Below are 27,223 nucleotides of genomic sequence, written 5' to 3'. Positions count from 1 at the left end.
GTGCAGTACTTTACACTTTTCTCTATTAAATTTCATTTGCCATGTGTCTGCCCAGTTCTGAATGCTGTCTAGATCATTTTGAATGAGCTTTGCTGCTGCAACAGTGTTTGCCACTCCTCCTATTTTTGTGTCATCTGCAAATTTAACAAGTTTGCTTCCTATACCAGAATCTAAATTATTAATGTAGATTAGGAATAGCAGAGGACCCAATACTGATCCCTGTGATACACTACTGGTTACCTCACTCCATTATGAGGTTTCTCCTCTAACCAGTACTTTGTTTTCTACATGTTAACCACTCCCACACTACAAGACTTTGTAGTTACTTGATAATCTGAATACTTTATGTATACCATTATTTCAATTAGTGCGATTAAACTGAGAGAGAGAACACTAGACCAGCCCTTTGATCTTTACAACCAAACTGCATGGGTGTGCTTGGTCTTTCGGCCAGGCTAATTGGAGGTCCACAAACTACTCAAAACAGTCAAGTTTGAGTAAGCTTTGAACAGAATCGGCTACTGAAAGTCAAAGCATGTCTAGCAAGATTGTATTATTTGTTTATTTAGCAGATGCCTTTATCCAAGGCGACTTACAGAGACTAGGGTGTGTGAACTATGCATCAGCTGCAGAGTCATTTACGTCTCACCCAAAAGACGGAGCACAAGGAGGTTAAGTGACTTGCTCAGGGTCACACAATGAGTCAGTGGCTGAAGTGGGATTTGAACCGAAGACCTCCTGGTTACAAGCCCTTTTCTTTAACCACTGGACCACACAGCCTCCTAACCCAAGAATCAAAAAGCCAGTAGTGTAGACATCTCACACCCATTTATCCTCATAAATACAGACCAAAACGAGAACACATTTAACAGGGCATCGATTTATTACTTAACAAACATACAGCACTTAACAGTGCCTTTTAATAACCCAAAGCCAATTACCTTGTGCTTAGTGTTGCAACAGTTTACATACAACAAAACATTCCTTTAAACTTAAACTCTACCATGCCCAAGACTGAAGCTTCCTACAAAAAATAAACTAATTCTGGCTTTGAAATCTTTAAATATTGCAGCTTTAACTTAAGTAATCTGCAACACCAAACAAAAAGTCAAGTTTTTATTTAGTAAGCAGAGATTTTCTTCTTCTGACTTCCATTTCTCTTCTCCACCGATTTAATAACTCCCACCGCTATAGTTTGTTTCAGGTCCCTGGCTGCAAAGCGTCCTGAAAAGACAAACAAGCACTAGATTTAGTTTATTGAACAGAAGTCTATTTTTTTTTAGACAGTCTGAAAAGGTTACCCTCTTATTAGGAGCTAGTCCAGCAGTTTTAAAATGTAAAAGCACACATTTAAGTGGAACTCACTGCACAACACATTTTGTAATAAAGTACCAAAATCAACCACTTTCAGGTACAGTTACAGTAGCTTCTTTAAAAAAGCAAAAAGACTGGAAGTTAAGAGATATTCTACAAGGCTGGAACAGCTATAATTATAATATATATAAAAAAAAATTAAACTTGCCCAGAGGAGGATATTCAAAGAAGCTCTCCACACACAAGGGTTTTTTGGGAACCAGCTTTACAGTGGCAGCATCTCCAGATGTCAGCACTAAAGGATGGTCCTCCAACTTCTTCCCAGTTCTCCTGTCCATCTTTGCTTTCAGCTCTGCAAACTTGCAGGTAACATGGGCTGTGTGGCAGTCAATCACTGGCGAGTAGCCTGCCTTGATGTGCCCTGGGTGGTTAAGGATGATCACCTGGCAAAAAAGACCCCCTCGTACAAAATCAGGCTGTTAAATACAAAACCACTCCATTGGACTGCTTTACGTTACCTGTGCAGTAAAACTTGACGCATCAGAGGGTGGGTCACTGTGGGCATTCCCTGCCACATCACCACGTCTGAGGTGCTTCACAGAAACATTCTTGATGTTGAAGCCAATATTGTGTCCAGGGAACGCTGTTGGGATGCCTTGGTGATGCATTTCTATGGTCTTGACCTCTGCCGATAAGTTTGCAGGGGAGAAGTTCACCAGCATACCAGGCTTCAAGACTCCAGTCTCTACTCTTCCAACTGGTACTGTGCCAATACCTTCAAATAGGACAATTTGATAAATTAAATAAAATAAATAGTGACATTTGTTTAATACATCACAAGCCATATTGATTTTACTGACCCCCAATTTTGTAGACATCCTGCAAAGGCAACCTCAGGGGTTTGTCGATTGACCTAACTGGAGTCAAAATAGAGTCCAGAACTTCGAGTAGTGTTTTGCCACTTGCATTGCCTTCCTTGCGTTTAATTTTCCATCCTTTAAACCATGCCATCTGAGAAAATAAGTAGCCATGTTTAAATGTTTTGGCCAATGCCTTTACAGAACACAATGCTTGATTTAAAAACATACCTTTTGGCTGGGGGACAACATGTTCTCGCCATTCCAGCCAGAGACTGGCACAAATGGCACAGCAGTAGGATCATAACCTATCTTTTTGATGTAAATAGCAACATTCTTCACAACATCTTGAAACCTATTCTGGCTGTAAGAGGGCTCTGTGACATCCATCTTATTCACACAGACAATCAGCTGCTTGACTCCGAGAGTGTAGGCCAGCAAGGTGTGTTCCCGAGTCTGGCCACTTCTTGAAACTCCCGCTTCAAATTCACCTTTGGCTGCCGATACCACCAGAAGGGCTGCATCAGCCTAGGAAAAGGAGTTGCCCGTTAATTGGGGGTTGCTTTCCTTGTGTAGGGCAGCAGTGTGGAGTAGTGGTTAGGGCTCTGGACTCTTGACCGGAGGGTTGCGGGTTCAATCCCCGGTCGGGGACACTGCTGTTGTACCCTTGAGCAAGGTACTTTACCTAGATTGCTCCAGTAAAAACCCAACTATATAAATGGGTAATTGTATGTAAAAAATAATGTGATCTCGTAACAATTGTAAGTCGCCCTGGATAAGGACGTCTGCCAAGAAATAATTACATTTTACCAAATACAAAGCTAGGTATTCACACATTCTGGTCTTTTCCCTTCAGACCATTTTCCCCCCTAAATCTTACAGTACTGATAACAATCCAACACCTATACTTTAAGATCAGTTATCCCACCCAACTTGTATGTGTAATTATATATATATATATATATATATATATATATATATATATTATATACACAAAAAAAAACCAACCACACCACACACTTGACCAATGCATCACTAAATAGATTATGCATAGCATTATTTTAATTTATGTATAGAACTGTATCTGAAATTACATAGTTTCAAAAGAGCACTTGCAAGACTCAAATGCAGTCATACATCATTTAGCTTTTTTTTTTTTTTTTTTTTTAAAACTATTGAAATACTTTTCTGACAATCTTCAAATTGTAATACAAAACAGAGAATGTACCCTTGTTGTATTGTTCCACACAGTACCTGCGAGGTTCCAGTGATCATGTTTTTGATGAAATCCCGGTGTCCTGGTGCATCAATAATGGTGATGTTATATTTACGAGTAGTAAATTTCCACAAGGAGATGTCAATAGTGATTCCTCGCTCCCGTTCTGCTTTCAATTTATCCAAGACCCAGGCATACTTGAAAGACGTCTTCCCCATCTGTAGTGCAACACATATGGAGCCAAAAGATAAGTGTTCAGAGAAAGAAAAAAAAAAAAAAAAAAAAAAAAAAAAAAAAAAGCTTCAGTGTCATTATACAAGGGTTTAGATTAAGTATTTATATACATCATTGGTTTGATTGCTGTACCACCTCCATTTTAAAAGAGTGTGCCGTGAAGAGAAGGGTGTCTCTACAGACCAGAGGCTCCAGGCCTGTAGTGCATGCGCAGCACCTAATGATGTCATCATTCTACGCTACAGCCCGATCACATGTGCAATGGTATTGGTTAACACACATTTATACCCATATTGAGTTGGAGTGAAGTCAGTTGGAGAGATCAGGAAGTGAAATATTTAAAACAAGTGTATACTTGACCATAGCTATTGTTTTGCTTAATTATACATGTATTTAGCTACCAAAATGCAGTCCGACTTTTGGGGTACAGCAACACTTTGCATATATACATAAATGTACGGTTAATCGCATTGCTCCATGCACATTTTACTCTGTATGACTTGCATCAAAATACAAATCACATGTAGTAATAAGGCTTAGTTTAAGCTTTATGCACATTATTCACATATTGGTTGTATGGTTAAAAAGCAGAGATTCTCTCCTTCCCCTCCACCCCCAAAGACAAATATGAGTAGTGATTTACTATTTCTGTTAGACATGCGATTTTAAAACAATTGAAGTGAAGGCCACATTCATTTAGTTGTAACCACCATTGTGCAACTGCAGTTAAGGTTCTCAAGCATAACAAAACTTCTGTTACATACCACTGTTGAAAGGCAGGAGGGCTGCCTACATTAAAACGCTGTTCACAATGTTGTCAGCTGTAGCACTGTCCTTTTTATAAGCAGCCTAAATACAAGCCAAGGAACCAATATAGCGCAAGGCAGCACTTTGAGGTCCATCTTAAAACAGCAGTACAGTATGAAGGTTTGCATCATGTTTTGAAGTATTTTATTTATGCTTTCACCTTGGATAAAAAAAAGTTGTAATCTCCATTGTGCAAAGACATTAATCTGTCAAATGACAAATCTGCAAAGTATTTTATTAAAGTGCCTCAAGATAACTGGAACTACATTAAATTCATTCAAAACAGGTGTTGTAAACGGGAAGATGTTAAGAGTACCACCCAGAGTTCCACATTACGGAGATATTGTGGGACCCTGTACAAAGACTTCACCCCGCGATATGTGGGAGACTGACAGCGGGGACTTAAGATTTCTATAGTGAAGTGGAACACTGAGGTTTCTGTCCAATGGACTGTAACCCTTCATGTGAAACACTGTCCTAGGGATTAGGGGTGTAGTGAATAGGCTGGTGGTGTGATGCCACTTTAAAATTACATGGTTTCACTTCCGTGTTTAAATAAGTTTTAAAACTACTACAAATTTGTGCTCAACAACTTAACCTTCCAGTCTTTAACAAACTCATAGTGTTAAATAATAAAAGTAGCTTGCCATGACTCGAAGGAATAAATAAGATCTGCTTCTGGGAGCCCCTGGTATAGTGCATGGATAGAAGAGCCTTCAGGCTCCTGTTCTTCAAAAGGATGAACAAGGTCTTATATTGTCTGCACCCACAAACCTGGGGTCTACCACTTCAATCCTCATCATTGGCCAAGTAGTCTCACTTAATTTCTCTTCTAATTAAGTAACTGAGAATTTCATTACAGAAATAAATTTTATTTAGCAAGATCATGTACTAATGTAATCTGTATTAAATAAACAGCACTATCAACTAGCCCCGATCTCACCCAAGACTGAGCAATGTAAATTCAAGTCCAAAAGTTCAATTTCTTGTTCTGTCCCTGAATTGTAAAAGCTTAGTGATTTCATGTCAAAGCCCAATATTTTCTATACAAAAAAAAAAAAAAAAACTTCCCCTATCCCGCATGTTCCAGTTTGGGCAAAAGACATTGTGTTTAAACTATCCGTGGAATGCGCTTTAGTGCGACGTCACATCCGGTGATTGAGGTGGTTCCAAACAAACAGGCGAGTCTACAGCAAGTAATTAGTGTGATTTAAAACATCCGTACTTGTATAGCAAGAGGTAGTTTATTAATCAAATTATAGCTAGTAAACAGCATGGTGCAGTGTTTTGCAGCAGACTGCAGCCATCATTCAGAAAGATTAAACTGAAATGTAGTCCGAACACCCTTATCATCCGTCAGCCATATCAAATATTTAACAAATTCAAGGAGAAAAACAAAACATCCATTTAAAATAGGAACTTAGTTTACAAAACAAGAGGCCAGTCAGCCCATCTTGCTCGTTTGGTTGTTAGTAGCTTATTGATACCAGAATCTCATCAAGCAGCTTCTTGAAGGATCCCAGGGTGTCAGCTTCAACATTACTGGGGAGTTGACTCCAGACCCTCAATTCTCTGTGTAAAAGTGCCTCCTATTTTCTGTTCTGAATGCCCCTTTATCTAATCTCCATTTGTGACCCCTAGTCCTGGTTTCTTTTTTCAGGTTAAAAAAAAAAAAAGTCCCCTGGGTCGACATTGTCTATACCTTTTAGGATTTTGAATCAGATTGCCATGTACTCTTTGTTCAAGACTGAATAAATTAAATTATTTTAGTCTGTCTGCATACAACATGCCTTTTAAACCCAGGATCATTCTGGTTGCTCTTCTTTGCCCTCTTTCTACAGCAGCAATATCCTTTTTGTAACAAGGTGACCAGAACTGAACACTATTCTAGGTGAGGTCTTACTAATGCACTGTACATTACACTTCTCTACAAAATGTCATTTGCCATGTGTCTGCCCAGTTCTGAATGCGGTCTAGATCATTTTGAATGACCTTTGCTGCTGCAAGTGTTTGCCACTCCTCCTATTTGTGTTGTCTGCAAATTTAACAAGATTACTTACTATACCAGAATCAGTACTTTGTTTTCTACATGTTAACCACTCCCTAATCCATGTGCATGCATTTCCTTGAATCCCTAGTGCATTCAGTTTGAGAATTAATCTTATGCAGGACTTTGTCAAAAGCTTTCTGGAAATCTAAATAAACCATGTTGTATGCTTTGCAATTATTCATTGTCAATGTTGCACCCTCAAAGTCAAGCAGGTTAGACACGATCTCCCTTTCCTAAAACCGTGCTGTCTCCCAGGATATTGTTACCATATAGGTAATTTTCCCATTTTAGATCTTATTAGTTTCCATAAGTTTACATACAATAGAAGGTCAGGCTTATTGGTCATGCCAGATTGTATGGTAAACTTAATTCAGACAATTAAGTGTGTTACTAATTAATGTATCCATTACTCGGGTCTGTTTTCGCAAAACACGTTAATATGAGGAGAGAGAGCACGAGAATCATTTTATAGCAAACCGAGTCAATTTTAGCGGTAAACTTACCTCAACATCGTAAATTTAGCCTTCACTCTTACATTAACTTTGCTTTAAAACATCAAATGGATCGATATTTCCCTCATTTGAATGATGTCTCCCCTTTTATTTAAAAATAATTGTGGATGACATCGTTACGCACGAGCAAGGTGGGCTCGAGCTACAGGACTGGAGCCTCGGGTCTCCATAGACACTTGGTAAACAGCAATAAACAAAATAGGCTTATGCTAGCGGTATACGGGCAGTTTAAATAGTTTCGGCCGAGTACCGATATAGCAAACCTGGTTTAAGCCACAGATTCCGTGATTTTTGTAGAGAACATGCTGCAACTGCCGTCAGGTGTTGACACTACCAGTAAAATAGTGTTAAAGGTGCGTTCACAGCGGACGCGGTGCGCATGCCGTCCACTTGCGCGCCGCGCTGCAGTACTGTTTACATCAAACGCCGCAGGGTAAAGTCAGTGGGCGGTCTGTTGTTACGTCAAGGCTGCAGGTACCGTGGCTTTTGGTTACCGAGCAACAAACAGTAACCAGCGGGAAAATAACTTTTGACTTAAGACACTGGCAAAAGACAAAACTCAGGAGCGAAACATTATAAATATTTTTTATAAAATCCAATTGTAACCCCCACAATCCCCCCCTTTTGTATTAATTGTTAAGCAATTAAAATATATGTACACCAAATAAATAGTTTTGCTTTATCTTTTAAGTCTGCAGTTAATTTATAAAAAAAAAAAAAAAATGCTTACGTTATGTAGCACCACAAATCACCCCGAACGACCCGACCCCCCCTAGTTGCTTTTAAATACACTAATATATATATATATATATATATATATATACACACACACACTATTTATATATATATATATATATATATATATATATATATATATATATATATATATATATATATATATATATATATATATATATATATAGACACACACATATATATATATACACACATACACACACAGCAAACAAATATGCGATCGCTCTGCCGGAGAAAAAAAAAAAAAAAACTGTATGCAAGATCGTTGTGGTTACATGACGTCCTGAAGAAAACAGTACAGCGAATACCATCGGCTGCTCCACGTGAAGTGGCATAGCAGCACAGCATTGTTTAAATAAATACAGCGGGTCTAAGTTTACTATCCCATTTTTCCTTATGGGTCATTCTGTGTCAATACATCGTCACCCATAGGTCTCAGATTTGGATAAAACTGTTTGCTTTATCTTTTAAAAGTTTATCTGCAGTTAAATAAAAAAAAGCTTACGTTATAGTAGCAGGTGCATAATTATTTTCAATGTTGAGTTTAGCATAAATATATTACCTCATTTACGTAATTATGCATATTTAATATTGACTCGGTAATACCATTTGTACACCCACAGACCACCATTCTACATCTTTTTATTAATATTTCGGTAACTTAATTGTTGTGTTATACAACGCCGGGAAATCTGAAATTAAAGCGAGCAGCTTTTCCTGCATTTTTTTTTTTTATTATTTCTTCCTCGCAAAGGAACCTCCTACTTTCCCCTGATTAGCTGTTAGGTTACGTCAAGACGCGGCAAAAGTTGAAAATATCTTCTCTTGCGCGTAACCGCCTTCATTGAAAACCATTGCTTTTGCAGCGTCCGGTGTGAACGACCATTTACCCAGTAAACACATTTTAAATGCATAAAATGTACTTCGGGATGACCTGCGCTCCATATAAAAAATAAAATAAAAAAACACAATTCTGAATGTACAACATTGTATCAGTATTCAAACAAACACGTAAGTAACTGCAAACTACCACAGCAGAAGCATAGAGAGAGAGAGACACAGTCCTTTTCGGACTTCAGCGTTAATTGTTTTAAGGTACGTAAAACCTAGTTTGTTTGCGGTCCTGTAGAAAACCCACCAACTATTATTAAAACGACATTTGTTTAGTTGTGTGAAGCTTACCTATGATTAAAACTTGAACCTGATGTGAAAACCATAATTTAGATTTTTGTTTTGTTTGCCTACTATATGATTGACTAATTTGTTATTTAGGTATATTTAGTTTACAAAAGCCACACACACACACACACACATGTTGAATTTTCATCCCCGTGACTTTACACACTATCCCTATTTCCCCCCCCCCCCCCGGAAAGTTGAACAAGTTTACTTTAACTACTGAATTTTAGGACACATTTCTGACACAATCGCAAGCTTTATTACATTACAATGCCATAGTCAGATTAAGGCCTCGGTTAAACTAAAGCCACTCTATTTACCGTAAATGTTACGCTCTTATACGTTGCTTAACTATAGTTTATGCCAAGTAACTAGGTTATTTTTCATGGCTGGCTACTGACCTGTATAGTTATTTGAAAACTGAAATAGTTCGATTAATAAAATACTTAAAAGAAATAACGTTACCTGAGAAGCTGCTTTCTCGAATTTCTCAATAGTCCTGGGATCGACTCCGCCACATTTATAGATTAGATGGCCGGTAGTTGTGGATTTACCACTATCCACATGGCCAATGATGACGACGTTGATGTGAACTCTCTCTCTTGGCATCATTATTTTTTTTTTTTTATTATTTTTTTTTGTATTTATTTATTTATTTATTTATTTATTTATTTAGCGTTTTTCGTACCACCTTGCTCTTCTCCACGCTAGAAACGCACTTGATGTCTACAACTACTCCTGGCTCTTTTATAGGACCCTAAAACCAAATTACCTGTCTACCAAACGACGAACACCTGTGAATAAGCACGTTCACCTGAAATACTAAAAAGTCATTTTCTCCAGATCAAGATTAGCTCTGTTGTACCGTTTTTGTAAAAAATGGTTTAAACAATAACATTGTGGAAATTACAAAAAAAGCTCTAAATGTACGCTATTCTCACCAAAACTGGTATGGTGGATTGTGAAACATGATGATTTTAATTTGATACAACTGAATCATTTGAGCAGCGGTTCTCAAACTATGGGGCGCGTGTGTCCTTTTTTTTTTTTGGAGAGGTTGGATGATTTGAAAAAAATTACAAATTATACATTTTAAATGTATTATATTTAAAAATAACTAAAATAAAATAACGCAAAAAACTTTTGTTTACGTGTTAATGTTCCTTAGCAACTGTGATACGTCACACGTTCGTTGCGTGGTGCCCCCCTCCCATGTAAACTTATAAACAGTATAAGCAGTGCGCTTACAGTGAGAAACAGCTTTAATGAGAAGGGAGAAAAACGTACAACACAAACCGGTGAGGGCAGCAGCGGAGGTTCCGGCAAAACGCAGAAGCCGAAAATATGACGAAGCATATTTAAAACTGGGCTACATGGAGCGGGTCCAGTGGTGCACCGAGGCATCAAATATGCGGCGAAATACAAGCAAACCACAGCACGCAGCCCTGCAAGCTACAGCGGCATATCGAAACACGACAACCCTACCTTAGTATCTAAACCCGTAAAGTTTTTTTCACAGGAAGCGCAATGAGTTTAATTCTTTATTTAAGATAAGAGAGTTAACATGACAAAAAACAAAAAAAGATTTTAGCTGCTCCCATTTGTACTGTTTTTGAATTAATACTTCTAAAACTCATACTGCTCTATAGTGATCAAATCCCGTCTACTTTTTTATTCATTTTTTTTGCAACATATAGGATTTTCAGTTTATGTTGTTTTAATAAACTGGGGAGGCGCAGTTATTTTTTTCATAGCTCCAGGAGGCTCACTATGACAAAGTTTGAGAACCACTGATTTAAAGGCCTTACTCATGAAAATATTTATCCATTTCACCCCCCAAAATAGGTAATTTTGACTATAAAATTAGCAATGTGTGGTAATTGTTAGTCTTGTATTAAAGACTGTTGAACAAAATGCTTAATTCAATGTAATAAAACTAAATACACAAGTCTTTTTGATCATATGAAAGACAAGATGGGCATATGAGAGTCCCCTGTTAACAGCAGTGTGCTCTTTAATGTTTTATGTCACTTTTCCATTTTGCTCCCCAACATTCTGCCCTTCCAGAAGTATGTTACTGTACTTAATGCTGCATATTTCAAAAGCACAAACACATTGAAAGTATAAACAACAAAAATGATCTTCAAAGTTAAAGCTTTCTAACCCTGTGTTTTATATTACCATTTTATGTTTTTTACAGAAACTTAATTTAAAACAATAAAATATGAAACTTGTATTATACATATTACCAAACCACAAAAACTTTAATTAATCTTGAATAGAGTATTTGTACGAATCCAATATAGTTTATGAAATAAAATGTGTTGGTTCTAACATAGGGACCTTTTTTGAAGTCTAATAATTTAGTATGTAATACTGTAGTTAAATATATATATTAATCAAAATACACTGGAATCTTCGAATAGTATTTCTCAGTCTTTACTCAGTTCAGTACAGTGTATCTGTACAGGATATCTAACAGTTCTTTGTCTTGATCTTTTAAACAGCATTGACTTTAAGTCATTTGACTAATAAATATTTTTTTCAGTTATTTAGTGTTCCAAGCTAAATATAAAAATATTATTGGAATTATAACAGTGTCAGGTTGTATTTTTTTCCTGAATTCTTAAATTGAAAATCACTCGCTGCAAGTACAAGGCATGCCTGTTAAGGCATGTTTTCTTTCAGAAAAGAGAGAAAAACTTTTATTGAAACACTATTCATTGATGGGTAGACAATCAGCCAAATTATATTATGAGATACTGAATATGAATTGATTTGACAATAGAGCACAATTAAGAAAACAAATATTTAAATGAGTAGAATTTTTAGAAATTGTACATTAAGACATTCAATGTTCAAATTAATTTGCAATGGTAATTGCAGTGGTTTCATCATCAAGTTGAGGAACTGTTATGGGAGAACAGCATCCCTCCTGTCCCTGGCATGTGCACATTTTAATGCATTGCAGATATTGCAGGCGATCAATACATCTTGTTAAAGAACAGGAGAGACTGCCAATACTGCAGGAGCAAACTAGATCCTGTAAAAGCTCAGAAGCTGTAGGGCCCTGTGGCAAGGATGGCTTTGTGGTGACATCAGACCAGGAAGAGAGACAGTTCTGCAAGGTAGGAAGCACAGCTGCATGTGTTTATTAATTAAATTAAAGGTTTGAACGCAAAACTCAGGAGTGCCATTTTTGCCAAAACTATCCAGCCGTTAGGTTGTCAATATGTTTGTCAATTCATTTGTCAATTTGTGAATTGGTCAATTTGTCCAGCAATTCATCCATAAATTTGTCAAGTCATACAGTAATTCTTAAATTATTAATTAATCTAATAATTAATTAATTTGTCAATTCATTAATACGAAAGGCTGTACGGACGTGCACATTTCCAATCAACCAGACAAACTTCCCAACAAACAGACAAACTTCCAACTGTCAATCTCGCACTGTGCCGAAAACACTGCAACCTTTCTAGGCAATGGGAGCACACACTAATATGTTAATCAATGAAAATCCAGCCTCATTAAAAACTGCTTCAGCCAATAATATTTAGAAGGACGTTTCAAAAGATATTCTATTTAACAAGATACTCGACTTTCAATAGATACTTCCGTCTCACTGCACGCAAAGCATTGTGGTGTATAGAGAGTTAGGCAAAAAAATTCTATGGAGAGTTAATGCAGGCGTAAGAAATGTTGTTGGTTTTCGCCAGTGCCTATAGAAAGTCTACACCCCCTTTCAAAATGTTCACCCTTTGTTGCCTTATAGCCTGGAATTAAAATGCATTAAAATAGTTTTTTTTTTCATTTATCTACACACCCTACCCCACAATTTCCAGGTGAAAAAAATATTCTAGAAATTTGTAGAAAATTAATTAAAAATAAAAACTGAAATAGCTTGGTTGGATAAGTGTCCACCCCCCTTGTAATAGCAATCCTAAATTAGCTCAGGTGTAACCAATCGCCTTCAAAATCACCCACCAAGTTAAGTGGCCTCCACCTGTGTTAAATTGTAGTGATTCACATGATTTCAGGATAAATTCAGCAGTTCCTGTAGATTCCCTCTGCTGGGTAGTGCATTTCAAAGCAAAGACTCAACCATGAGCACCAAGGCGCTTTCAAAAGAACTCCGGGACAAAGTTGTTGAAAGGCACAGATCAGGGGATGGGTATAAAAAAATATCAAAGGCCTTGAATATCCCTTGGAGCACGGTCAAGACGATTATTAAGAAGTGGAAGGTGTATGGCACCACCAAGACCCTGCCTAGATCAGGCAAGAAGCCAAGAGCTACAGGCTTTTATGGCCAAGACTGGTCAAAGTGTGCATGTGACAACAATATCCCAAGCACTCCACAAATCTGGCCTGTATTAAGATCCAATTGTGCTCTTTAAGTTTTGTATTTTTAATATATAATTTTTTTTTCTCAATAAAAACTTTTTTCCCCTTAACAGTGTGGAGTATGATGTGTAGATAGTGGAAAAAAATCCTCATTTAAATGCATGAAACTCTGAGGCACTGGCAATAAAATGTGAAAAAAGTTCAAGGGGGTGTAGACATTCCATAGGCAGTGTGTATATGTGTATGTATATATATATATATATATATATATATATATATATATATAACTATTTATTTTACAAATCAAGAAAATGTAAATAAACATCTGAACAGCCATCGGTTTACAACATACCTATTTATAAAACTGAAACTATAGCAATAAATTTTTAACTTTTCAACAACAATCGGTTTATTATCAGATGAGCAAAAGCAAATGTAAACATTTTTCTAAGCTGTACCTATCACAGCATCAGCACTATTGGTTGGATTTGATTTGATTTTTAAGTAAGTTGCCATACGAGCAGAGTGGTGCATAGCTTTTTGTACTAACAGGTCTTTACATGCAGTGTCATTACACTTTGGTAAAGCACGGTAAAGTGTGCGCTAATTGGCCTCATTAGTCCCATAGCAACAAACTCCACAGTTGTGCAAAATACTTAACGATAGACTTTCATGAAATAACACGATACCTCCTCCACTTCCCCTGTGTAAAAGAACGCTCTTCTCTGGGATACGGTCTTTCTGTCCTCCTCTTTAGCGTAAGTAAGATTTTCCTTATCCCAGTCTTACAAATACAAATCAGTTAAATATCTATCCATCCATTATTATCAATCCGCTTCTCCTGATGAGGGTCGTGGCTACATTATATATAAATTGCATATAGAGATGTTGATTTATACCATTATTTATTCATTTTAGTGTATTATGAACGATGCATGAAAACTACTAGATCGTTATGACCAGCATTATTATCATAATAATAATGCTACGAATAATGTAGCTTTATTCCCGCAGGATGTTTCAAGCTTCCACCCCTTCTGACAGCACGCAACACCAGATTGACCAATTGTGAATTGTTTCACATTCTCTGTTAATTAAATAGTTTCACCTGTAGTCTATTAAAATCATATATAATTATTAAAAGGAATTAATAGACCTCACTATTTTAATAATAATAATAAACTGTAATATTTGAGCACGCACTTTCAGGTTGCTGAGATTGATCGAAGCTTACAGTGTAGGAATGTTCACTGCTGTTATATATATACAACTGCTGTTATATTATATATACTTCTAAAATTATAAGCCAATGGTTGCGAGTCACAGATATTGCTGAATTAAACCAATTTTTAAGGCAGTTGTTTTAAATGTATTTCCAAATAAAATTGCATATTACCTGTGAGAAGAGATGTGAAGAGAAAAAGTTAAAATAGTTCACGGCTGTATTCAAGCTCAGGAATAAGCATAATAAAATATAATTGAATATAAATATTAACAGTTTTAAATTAAGTTTCTGTAAAAAGCATAACATGGTAATATAAAACACAGGATTAGCTTTAACTTTGGAAATATGTTTTGTTTCAATGTGTTTGTGCTTTTGAAATATGCAGCATTAAGTACAGTGGAACATACTTCTGGAAGGGCGGAATGTTGGGGAGTGTGACCGAGCTGTTGTTGAGTGGCGTGTGAGTAGTGACGTCACGGACCAGAAACAGGAACCAAAATAAGTAATGGTGGTGGTGATTACTGCAGCGCTACGGCGCTCAGTGTATTTATTGAATAATAAAACAAAAGATTTAAACGAAACAAACACTACAAACAAAAGGGCACGTTGGCCAAACAAACAGAAATAAACAAATAAGCGTGCTGGTTTTACCCCAGCACGATACTTAGCAATTGTTTATCTTTTACTCACTCTCTCTCTCTCTCTCTCTCTCTCTCTCTCAAAACCCGTCTCGCCTCTGACACTCTCCTTGAGGGTAGAGAGCTGCAGGTTTATATACAGTGACCATCTCCCGATTAGCAACAATTAACCAGTGAATTAACTCGGGAGATAGTCACCGTCTGCACGAGCTTAATAAGGATGCGTGACTGTCAGCTAGTTAAATAAATCACTAGCTGATCAGTCACGCATCCTCACAAGGTTTTTAAAAAACAAAACAATAACAAATAAGCGGCGCTTTGCTGTAATATAAGCACAAATCATAATATAAAATAAATAATAAACAAAGGGGTGGGACACTCCGCCACAGGGAGCAAATTGGAAAAGTGACATAAAACATTAAAAGGCACACTGCTGTTAACAGGGGACTCTGATATGCCCCACTTGTCTTTCATATGATCAGAAAGACTTGTGTATTTAGTTTTATGCATTGAATTAAGCATTTTTTTCAACAATCTTCAAAACAAGACTAGCCACATGTTGCTAATTTTATAGTAGAAATGACTTCTTTTTTGGGGTGAAAAGGGTGAATATTTTCATGAGTAAGGCATTTAAAGGATTAAATTGTATCAAATTAAAATTATCATGTTTCAACAACCCACCATACCCACCAACCCAAGGCTACATTTAAAGCTTTTTTTGTAATTTCTACAATTTTCATGTTTTCCATGTGTAATTGTATTGTTTAAAGCAATTTTTACAAACACTGCACCAGTGTCACAGTACAACAGGGTTAATCTTGATTTGGAGAAAGTTAGCTTTAAAATGATACATGTTGTAGCTGTGTGGCCAATGAGTCCAAAAAAAAGCACAGATATTTACTAGGTGTTTTTTTCCGGATTTAATTTAAATCACATAATTTTTCCTAGATTTAACCAAAAAAGCGTATTTTTTCGACCCAGATTTAGCTTAATACACAAATGTCAACAAAATCATACTTAACAGTTTTGAAATGTGTACTTTCAGATATAATTTATAAATAATGAAAACATGTATCACAAATTCAACATTTAAAGTCAATATGCAAATTAAATCTGTACAAAAAATGCTTTAAATCTTTTTTTTTTTTTTTTTTACACTTGGGGAGTCAACATTTAGCTGGCACGTTAAATCTTGGAAACAAACAAATAAATCTGAAAAAATACATGGAACTTAAATCTTTATTTTACACTTGGCGCCCAACATTTAGCTAACAGATAAATCCAAAATACATGATCTTTCAGCATTTTAAAGTAAGTTAATCTTTGTTGTTAGCAATTAAATCAGCAAAAATAAATCTGGAAAATTAAATCTGTCTTTTGCAAAATAAATAGTTATTTGGCAGCTAAATCTGAAGCTAATTGAGTGCTTGCCCATACATCCGAAGCAACCACACACTTTATTAGATTCCACCATGTTGTCTGAACTTCACCGTTGCACTCTCCGCCTCCTCTGTGCATAGAATGCCTACGTCAAATGCTTAAATGGGCGTGGACTCATTTGCATGTTAGCTTCAGATTTATCTGAAAGTACACATTTCAAAACGTTCATGTATGGTTTTGTTAACATTTATGTATTAAGTTAAATCTGGAATTTTTTGGTTAAATCTAGGGAAAAATTACGTGATTTAAGTTCAATCCCAAAAAAAAAAGCACCTGGTAAATATTTGTGGGTTTTTTTACACTTGGCGTCCCAAAGTCATTTTTCAGCTTACTTTTGCGAATGGCTCAACATTGTTGCTTCTAACTTGGCTTCTCCTAAAAGTGGAGCAATGAAAAAAAGCAGCCAAGTTAGAAGCATCATTTGTGTGAATGTTGGGCCCCAGCACCTTTCCAATTGTGCTTACTTGCTTGATGCTTTGTCCCAATTGCTTCTCCTAACTTGGACTTTTGTGTTTGATATCACCCCTTTAAACGGCTGTTGCGTTTTTCTAACTTGTTTTTTTACATTGACAAAGTTTTTGTTATAGATATCACTTCTTTTTTTATTTCATCAAATAATGAATAAAGCAAGGGAAAGATATTCGAGAATGTGTATGGTAAATAGACAGACAGACATTACAAGAGAGTAATATAAGAAAATGAGAAAAGATTTGAAAGTAAAATAATGGTAGAAGGGACTTTTGGACAGTATTGAAAGTGTAAACATTGTATTCTTATAGTTGAATGAGAGGTGAAAACAATATGTCTGTTTTGGTAGGTATTGATATATTGATATTTACGTAGGTACAAAACTACAGTGTTATAAATGGTTCAAAAGGTACATATGCATGTCCGTGCTAAAGGGTAGTATACTAACACATTTTAATGCTGAAAAAAACATTATTCTCCTTGATATAGTGGTGTTATGAACGTAGGCTAAGGCATTTGTAAAGCATTAGATCTCTTCGTAAAATGCCATATACATTTTGTTTGCATTTCTTGACCGTGGTTTGACTTCAATAAGCTTTAATCAGATCACACCGTAGTCTACTTTGAATAGATTCAATTATTTTAGCCTATCTGCATACAACATGCCTTTTAAACCCAGGGTAATTCTGGTTGCTCTTCTTTGCACTCTTTCTAGAGCAGCAATATCCTTTTTGTAACGAGGTGACCAGAACTGAACACAATATTCTAGGTGAGGTCTTACTAATGCATTGTAGAGTTTTAACATTATTTCCCTTGATTTAAATTCAACACTTCTCACAATATATCCAAGCATCTTGTTGGCCTTTTTTATAGCTTCCCCACATTGTCTAGATGAAGACATTTCTGAGTCAACATAAACTCCTAGGTCTTTTTCATAGTTCAATTTCACTATCTCCCATATGATATTTATAATGCACATTATTATTGCCTGCATGCAATACTTTACACTTTTCTCTATTAAATGTCATTTGCCATATGTCTGCCCAGTTCTGACTGCTGTCTAGATCATTTTGAATGACCTTTGCTGCTGCAACAGTGTTTGCCACTCCTTCTATTTTTGTGTCGTCTGCAAATTTAACAAGTTTGCTTACTATACCAGAATATAAATCATTAATGTAGATTAGGAATAGCAGAGGACCTAATACTGATCCTCTCATCAGTACTTTCTGTTTTCTACCTGTTAACCACTCCCTAATCCATGTGCATGCATTTCCTTGAATCCCTACTGCGTTCAGTTTGAGAATTAATCTTTTATGCGGGACTTTGTCAAAAGCTTTCTGGAAATCTAAATAGACCATGTCGTATGCTTTGCAGTTATCCATTTTCAATGTTGCATCCTCAAAAAAGTCAAGTAGGTTAGTTAGACATGATCTCCCTTTCCTAAAACCATGCTGGCTGTCTCCCAGGATATTGTTACAATATAGGTAATTTTCCATTTTGGATCTTATTATAGTTTCCATAAGTTTACATATAATAGAAGTCAGGTTTACTGGTCTGTAGTTACCTGGTTCGGTTTTGTCTCCCTTTTTGTGGATCGGTATTACGTTTGTTATTTTCCAGTCTGTCGGTACAACCCCTGTGTCAAGAGACTGTTGCATGATCTTGGTTAGCGGTTTGTATATAACTTCTTTCATTTCTTTGAGTACTATTGGGAGGATCTCATCTGGCCCAGGGGATTTGTTTATTTTAAGAGCTCCTAGTCCCTTTAACACTTCTGCCTCTGTTATGCTAAAGTTATTTAAAATTGGATAGGAACAGGTCGACATGTGGGGCATGTTGTCCGTGTCCTCCTTTGTAAAAACCTGTGAAAAGTAATCATTTAATATATTTGCTATTTTTTTTTTCTTCATCTATGATTTTGCCATTTGTGTCTCTTAGACATTTAACCTCCTCTTTGAATGTTCTCTTGCTGTTATAATATTGGAAAAACATTTTGGAATTGGTTTTAGCCCCCTTAGCAATATTGATTTCTATCTCTCTCTTGGCCTTTCTAACTTCCTTTTTGACTTGTGTTTGCAGTTCCAAGTACTCTTTCTGTGTGTTTTGTTTTTGGTCCCTTTTAAACGCTCTGTAAAGTGCCTTTTTCCGCTGAATATTTTTTTTAATTGATCTATTAAACCATTTTGGCCATTTTGTTTTAGATTTAGATTTGTCTACTTTTGGGATGTAATTGTTTTGTGCCTCTAGTACTACATTTTTAAAAAAACAGCCATCCTTTTTCTGTGGATGTTTTCTCTATTTTACTCCAATCTACTTCTATTAGTCTCTGTTTCATACCTTCGTAGTTTGCTTTTCTAAAATTGTAAACCTTAGCTTTAGTCCTTACTTTTGGGGTTTTAAAAAATATTTCAAATGAGACCATGTTGTGGTCTGAGTTTGCCAATGGCTCTCCTACCTCCGTTTTAGCTATTCTGTCTTCATTATTTGAAAAGACTAAGTCAAGGCATGCCTCCCCTCTAGTCGGTGCCTTGACAAATTGCGTTAGGAAGCAGTCATTTGTCATTTCCACCATTTCAATTTCGTCCGTCGTGCCCCCCATCGGGTTTTCCCATTTTATACAAGGGAAGTTGAAATCCCCCATTAGTATGGCTTCTCCTTTTCTACACGCATTTCGAATGTCATTGTACAACAGATTATTTTGCTCAGCGTCTGAATTTGGCGGTCTATAGCATGCTCCTATTATGCCCTTTGAATTTGTGTCCATTATTCTGACCCATATTGATTTTGCATTGTTTTCTTTGTCCTGATTTAACACCTGGGCTTCAAGACTATTTCTTATGTATAGCGCTACCCCTCCGCCTCTTCTGTCCTGCCTGTCTTTCCTATATAGTGTGTACCCACTAATATTATATTCGTCTCCATCACTCTCAGACAACCAAGTTTCTGTAACACCTATCACATCGTAGTTACTTGTTAGTGCAGTAGCTTCAAGTTCAAACATTTTGTTTCTGAGACTTCTAGCATTAAGATAAATACATTTAATAGTGGTCTTACCTGAGTTGTTGCCCTTGTTTTGATGTGGTCTCCCTTCTGTTTTTTTTGTTTTCTCCCCCCTTCCTTTCTAGTTTAAATGCTTCTGGACTGCCTGAAGGATCCTTTCTCCAAGTAGATTGGTTCCCTTTTTGTTTAAGTGCAGTCCGTCCCACCTATATAGATAGTCCTTGTTGTAGAAAGTGCTCCAATGTTCAAGAAAGGTGAAGCCTTCCTGTGTGCACCACGATTTCAGCCATGCATTTTGATTTTGTATTTCCAGCTGTCCATATGGTCATTTGCAAGGCGCCAGCAGTATCCCAGAAAATACCACAGTTTTGGTCTTGTCTTTTAATTTCCTTCCTAGCTCTCTGAATTTGTTTTGCAGGGATCTTGGCCTGTCTCTTCCAATGTTGTTTGTACCAATGTGGACGACTACTACCGGGTCGTCTCCTGTTCGTTCTAGGAGCCTGTCCACATTCTCAGTGATGTGCTTGACTGAGGCTCCTGGAAGGCAGCACACTGTTGTAGTAAGGGGGTCCAAAGTGCAAACTGAACTTGCTGTGTTTCTCAGTATGGAGTCCCCAACAATCATGACCTCCCTTCTTTTTGCTGCCTGGCCAGCACTGTTTATAGGGTCCTGGGTGTTGTTTCTTTCATTCTCTTGATGTTGGTTTTGGTCATCTAAATGTTGAAGTGGCTCAAATTTGTTGGCTGTCTGGATTTCTGGTGGTTGTGTTTGACGAAGTTTCTTTTTTTCCCTCCTTCTGCCTATCTGAACCCAGCTGTTTCGACTCTCTTCCATCTCCCTGGTGGCTTTCAGTCTGCTAGGGGTGCAGACTTCCATGAATTGTGGGTGTGTCAGCTCCTCAAGCTCCTGTTGCTGTCTCATTTCCTCCAGCTCCTTTTCTAGCAGGCTTAATCGCTGAAGCAAATCCTGGATCGTGCGGCACTTTACACAAATTTGGATGAGCTCTGTTGGGTTTTCTCGGATTTCCCACATCATGCAGTTGTCACAGTTGTTTTGAGGGAGCAAAATTGACAGTGGATAATTGCAAAGCATACGACATGGTTTATTTAGATTTACAGAAAGCGTTTGACAAAGTCCTGCATAAAAGATTAATTCTCAAACTGAACGCAGTAGGGATTCAAGGAAATGCATGCACATGGATTAGGGAGTGGTTAACATGTAGAAAACAGAAAGTAGTGATTAGAGGAGAAACCTCAAAATGGAGTCAGGTAACCAGTGGTGTACCACAGGGATCAGTATTAGGTCCTCTGCTATTCCTAATCTACATTAATGATTTAGATTCTGGTATAGTAAGCAAACTCGTTAAATTTGCAGACGACGCAAAAATAGGAGGAGTGGCAAACACTGTTGAAGCAGCAAAGGTCATTCAAAATGATCTAGACAGCATTCAGAATTGGGCAGACACATGGCAAATGAAATTTAATAGAGAAAAGTGTAAAGTATTGCATGCGGGCAATAAAAATGTGCATTATAAATATCATATGGGAGATAGTGAAATTGAAGAAGGGAACTATGAAAAAGACCTAGGAGTTTATGTTGACTCAGAAATGTCTTCATCTAGACAATGTGGGGAAGCTATAAAAAAGGCTAACAAGATGCTCGGATATATTGTGAGAAGTGTTGAATTTAAATCAAGGGAAGTAATGTTAAAACTCTACAATGCATTAGTAAGACCTCACGTAGAATATTGTGTTCAGTTCTGGTCACCTCGTTACAAAAAGGATATTGCTGCTCTAGAAAGAGTGCAAAGAAGAGCAACCAGAATTATCCCAGGTTTAAAAGGCATGTCGTATGCAGACAAGCTAAAAGAATTGAATCTATTCAGTCTTGAACAAAGAAAACTACGTGGCGATCTGATTCAAACATTCAAAATCCTAAAAGGTATAGACAATGTCAACCCGGGGGACTTCTTTGACTTGAAAAAAGAAAAAAGGACCAGGGGTCATAAATGGAGATTAGATAAAGGGGCATTCAGAACAGAAAATAGGAGGCACTTTTTTACACAGAGAATTGTGAGGGTCTGGAACCAACTCCCCAGTAATGTTGTTGAAGCTGACACCCTGGGATCCTTCAAGAAGCTACTTGATGAGATTCTGGGATCAATAAGCTACTAACAACCAAACGAGTAAGATGGGCTGAATGGCCTCCTCTCGTTTGTAAACTTTCTTATGTTCTTAAAAAAGTCAAGCAGGTTAGTTAGACACGATCTCCCTTTCCTAAAACCATGCTGACTGTCTCCCAGGATACTGTTACCATATAGGTAATTTTCCATTTTGGATCTTATTATAGTTTACATAAGTTTATATATAATAGAAGTCAGGCTTACTGGTCTGTAGTTACCTGGTTCGGTTTTGTCTCCCTTTTTGTGGATCGGTATTACGTTTGCAATTTTCCAGTCTGTCGGTACAACCCCTGTTTCAAGAGACACTTGCATAATCTTGGTTAGTGGTTTGTAAATAACTTCTTTCATTTCTTTGAGTACTATTGGGAGGATCTCATCTGGCCCAGGGTATTTGTTTATTTTAAGAGCTCCTAGTCCATTTAACACTTCTGTCTCTGTTATGCTAGTTATTTAAAACTGGATATGAACAGGTCGACATGTGGGGCATGATGTCCATGTCCTCATTTGTAAAAACCTGTGAAAAGTAATCATTTAATATATTTGCTATTTTTTTTTTAATTTGTCTATGATTTTGCCATTTGTGTCTCTTAGACATTTAAATTGCCTTTTTTTGCTGAATATTTTTTTTAATTGATCTATTAAACCATTTTGGCCATTTTGTTTTAGATTTAGATTGGTCTACTTTTGGGACGTAATTGTTTTGCGCCTCTAGTACTACATTTTTGAAAAACAGCCATCCCTTTTCTGTGGATGTTTTCTCTATTTTACTCCAATCTACTTCTGTTAGTCTCTGTTTCATACCTTCATAGTTTGCTTTTCTAAAATTGTAAACCTTAGCTTTAGTCATTACTTTTGGGGTTTTAAAAAATAGTTCAAATGAGACCATGTTGTGGTCTGAGTTTGCCAATGGCTCTCTGACCTCTGTCTTCGTTATTTGAAAAGACTAAATCAAGGCATGCCTCCCCTCTAGTCGGTGCCTTAACAAATTGCGTTAGGAAGCAGTCATTTGTCATTCCCACCATTTCAATTTCGTCCATCGTGTTCCCCACCAGGTTTTTCCATTTTATATGGGGGAAGTTGAAATCCCCCATTAGTATGGCTTCTCCTTTGCTACACGCATTTCTAATGTCATTGTATAACAGATTATTTTGCTCGGCGTCTGAATTTGGCGGTCTATAGTTCTTCCAAACACATGGACTCTGCACCAGCAGGTACTTGTAGAGGATAAACATACAACACCTGTCGGTTTGATGAGCAGTAGTTACAGCTAGTACATAGAATGTCATGACTTATTGTGACTGAAACCATGCGAGATACTTCAGGGCAAATTTCAGACAATTTGGTGAGAAACTCTGCAACATGTTGCTGCTCACCTCTATTGAAAGGTCTCCTAAGAAGTGACAAATATCCACAGTAGTTAGAGATGCAATAGATGGCAAGTGATCATATTTGTGAACAAAGCTCCTGATAGCCTCTTGTTGACTGTGTTTTAATGAATCCTTCAGAGGTTGCAAGTGAAGAAGGCACTGCAATGTTGCATTTGCATAGCATGAGGTGAAATTGGGGTTGCTCAAGCCTCTGAATGGATGTGTAAGTGCAAGTGTTCTCTTAGAAGATTGAGGCTTTTGCTGTTCCTGAACATTAATGATGGCTCTGTGAATGAAATGCACATGATCTTTTACCTTCTGTCCCTTGTGCGTGTGTGGCGGAGTGTCCAGCCCCTATTTATTATTATTTGTATTATTGTTTGCGGCGCGGATAACAGCGCCGCGTATTTCTTATTATTTATAATTTAAAACCCGTGAGGATGCGTGACTGATCAGCTACTGATTATTTAACTAGCTGACATTCACGCATCCTTACCAAACGCGTGCAGACTGTGGCCGAGGGGTAATAAGATAATTAACAGCTAGTTAACCCCTCGGCCAGAGTATAAGAACCTGCAGCTGTCCGTGTTGCAGGGTTGAGTGTAGAGAGGAGAGTACGGGAGAGCGGAGAGAAAGAGCGAGGAGAATATAAAAAAACAATTGCTATATTTAAAAATATACTTGTTTCTGTTTGTTTGGCCATCGCGCCTTTTTGTTTTGTGTTTTGTTATTGTTTAAATCTTTTGTTTTGTTTATTAATAAATCAGCTGAACGCCGTTGCGTTCAGTTTCACCCGCCCATCCATTGTTGTGGTTCAGTTACTTCCTGGTCCGTGACATCACCACACCTCACCACTGCAAGCCATCCTGCCACAGCGTGTCAGTCTCTGTAACAGGGGGAGACCTGTGCTGACTCTTCTGATGTGTTCATAGTGCTGCAGGGAGAGGGCAGCAGCTCGTCAATATCCGCCTGTCAGTCATGGCAGTGACACGGAGAGGGGGGAGAGTGGGTGTGCAGACTTTCCTTCTCTCTGAGTGGCTGAGAGGCGGGTCTTGGGGGAATTGCTGGCCCTATAAGTTAACATTCTGCTGTTCCCTCAGGTCTGCCCTCTGAGACGTAAAAGGTGTGCGGAAGCGCTGGAGAAAAATCAGCAGGGACGGAAATCCCCACAAGAAAAATAAATAAACAAATAAAGAAAAGAATTAGCGGTAGAGGGGAAAACTCTTGGGCAGCCCCGGTAAAGAGTGTATAGCAGGCTGAGGGAGCCGCTAGTGTAGGACGGAGACCCGGGCCGTGCGGGTAGCGACGGTTGGGGTGAAGCTGCCGAGCGCAGCACCTTTTATTTTGTAGTTTTGTTTACTGTGTTTTATTTTTCCTGTTCCTTTCGCCTTTTGATTATTGTTTTGTTGAAACTCTGTACCCTGTACCACCCTGGTATAGTTGTGGCTCTGTCGCTACCATAGCTGGTACGGCAGACCACAGACAATAGCGCCCTCTGTGGGCTGAAAAGAAATTAAGCTCCCATAATAAAACTGGGCACCTGTGCGGTGTTTCAGAATTACTTCTCTGTGTCCTGTGTCAGTGAATTACCCACCACCCTTCCATAGTCTCCTTCAAGCTTATCAACTTCGGACAATAAATCCCTCTGAGCCGATAGTACTCTTCAACTGCAGTTTGACATGCATAGATGCAGGTGGGGTCAAAGTTGATAAGGTGGATACTGCTTAAGGAAGTAACTGTGGAAAGTGCAACGAAACTTTGTCCATAGGAGAAAATGGAGTTACCATGATCCATCATAACTGTTTTTAGAGTCATCCCCTGGCATTTATGAATGGTGATTGCATGAGCACCAATGACTGCTCTCGAACAATGTAGACTCTATCCATGATTTCAAACTTTGAGCATAAACGTTGAAAGGTATGGGTGACTCCATTGTTAAATTTGATGGTTATGGTTTTGAGCATACTTGTGTTTTCCAGATAGTAGGAAACAGCTTGAAATTTCCCTATTGCCCCATTGATGAGACCAGTGGCAATGTCAATGTTCTTGCGAATTTGCTTAATACAAATGCAAATGTGATAAATTTACTACCAAACTAAATACAAATGCAAATATGTGACAAATGCTAAATGGACTTCAATACTTTCCCATACAACAAATGTTAATTTATTAATATGAATTTGGCAGAGGCCTTTATCCAAGGTGACATACAAGGAAAACAGTTTATATAATAACGACATAAACACAGTAATCACATAGTTCATAGTAATTAACAGGTATGTACCAATATAGGAAGCAAGTTACATAAAACATTGTTTCCCAATCTTGGTCCTGAGGACCCAGTGTTTGCTGATTTGTGTTCCAACTGAGCTTTAAATTACGAATTGAACCCTCAATTGAATGAATAAAATGTCTAATCAGAGCATTTGAATTATTTGTAGAAATGGCTGGCTGCACAGGCCTCAATTAGCACTAATCTAGGACTACCTAATGTTAACTCAGGTAAGGTAGTCCAAGATTAGTGCTGATCAGGGTTTGTGAAAGCAGCCAAAAGAGTTGGATATTTCAAGTTATTTCTAACATTGCATTAAGTCACTAATTGTTAGTTCATTTGGGGGATCAATTTAATAATTGAGAACTCAGTTGGAACACAAACAGCAGACACGGGCAGTTTACAAGCAAAAACTGAAAAGCGTGACAACAGATCTGTCGCGCTTTTATGGTCATGACAGTTCTGCTTCCACGTTTACATGAGAGTTTATTTTAGAGAGAGAATTTAGTCCAAATGCAAACAACCTCATTAATAATAAAATAATGGGAGGGTTTATTTAAATATCTCCAAACACGCTGAAAAGAGATGCTGCGCGATAAAAGGATATCGTTCAAATAATGCATAGGGGTTTACATGAGGCTTTACGCGCTAGGCAGAGATGAAGAGACGGTTACCCCCATCTGTCTAGAATGCAAAAGGCTTGCAGCTAAAATGGTTCATGCTGCCAAGAAGAAGAAAATAATAATAGTTATTACTATTATTGTTTAGAATTAGTTGTTATAGAAATGGTAGACGTAGCATGTGTACAAAAACCGACAGCACTCACCAATTCCCATTACTGCTTTTCTTATGCTTCTAAGACCGCTGCACACAGCCCTACTCAAGCCATCCCAACTCATCTCATCTGAGTATGCACAGATTTTGCGATCAGTTGTGCTCAGTTTTGGTTTGACAACGTTTTTCCCAACTGGGTGTCGCACACTGCTAAGACTGAATTAGACGGACCACAACTAGATACTGGGGATTACTATGTATGCAGATTTAATTAATACTGCCCTGTACACATTTTTGTATTAACTTAGCCCAACATAGCGACCCTCATATTATGCATGGCATCGTATGCTGATTAGACGGCGGAGACAGCGCTGCGAGGCAACCAAAAGAAGTGCTTAGCCTATTAATTTGACTTTTTGTATAGCTTGTCTACTACACTTTAGCCTGTGGTAAATAAAACCCAACCTGTTGATTTTTTATTTGACTTTGGCGTGTGATTTGTGACCTATTGGATATCGACACACCGGTTACTTCTGTTTTAGCGCAGTAAGAAAATATAGGCTGCCAGTAGGTTGATAATAAAAAGG

The 27,223-nt window shown here is 37.5% G+C and overlaps 1 protein-coding gene across 2 annotated transcripts; it reads right to left on the bottom strand.

Annotated features, from left to right (window-relative positions):
• Positions 1-864: 864 nt before the first annotated feature.
• eef1a1l3 (eukaryotic translation elongation factor 1 alpha 1, like 3) lies at positions 865-9,653 on the bottom strand. 2 transcript variants are annotated; one of them, XM_034058388.3, is made up of 7 exons: positions 9,391-9,653; positions 3,426-3,605; positions 2,403-2,699; positions 2,175-2,325; positions 1,833-2,089; positions 1,523-1,757; positions 865-1,224 (listed from the first exon to the last, which is right to left on the bottom strand). In XM_034058388.3, the coding sequence occupies exons 1-7, from the start codon at positions 9,535-9,537 to the stop codon at positions 1,121-1,123; spliced, it is 1,371 nt and encodes a 456-aa protein (XP_033914279.2). In that variant the 5' UTR covers positions 9,538-9,653; the 3' UTR covers positions 865-1,120. The 2 variants fall into 2 exon arrangements, with proteins under 2 accessions (XP_033914279.2, XP_058869737.1); XM_059013754.1 differs by lacking the exon at positions 9,391-9,653 and adding an exon at positions 7,254-7,361.
• Between the last annotated feature and the right edge of the window lie 17,570 nt (positions 9,654-27,223).

Source organism: Acipenser ruthenus, chromosome 3 (genome assembly GCF_902713425.1).
Source record: "Acipenser ruthenus chromosome 3, fAciRut3.2 maternal haplotype, whole genome shotgun sequence".
Lineage (NCBI taxonomy): Eukaryota > Metazoa > Chordata > Actinopteri > Acipenseriformes > Acipenseridae > Acipenser > Acipenser ruthenus.
Note: the sequence above shows the minus strand (reverse complement) of the source record. Positions and strands in the feature narration are given on the sequence as shown.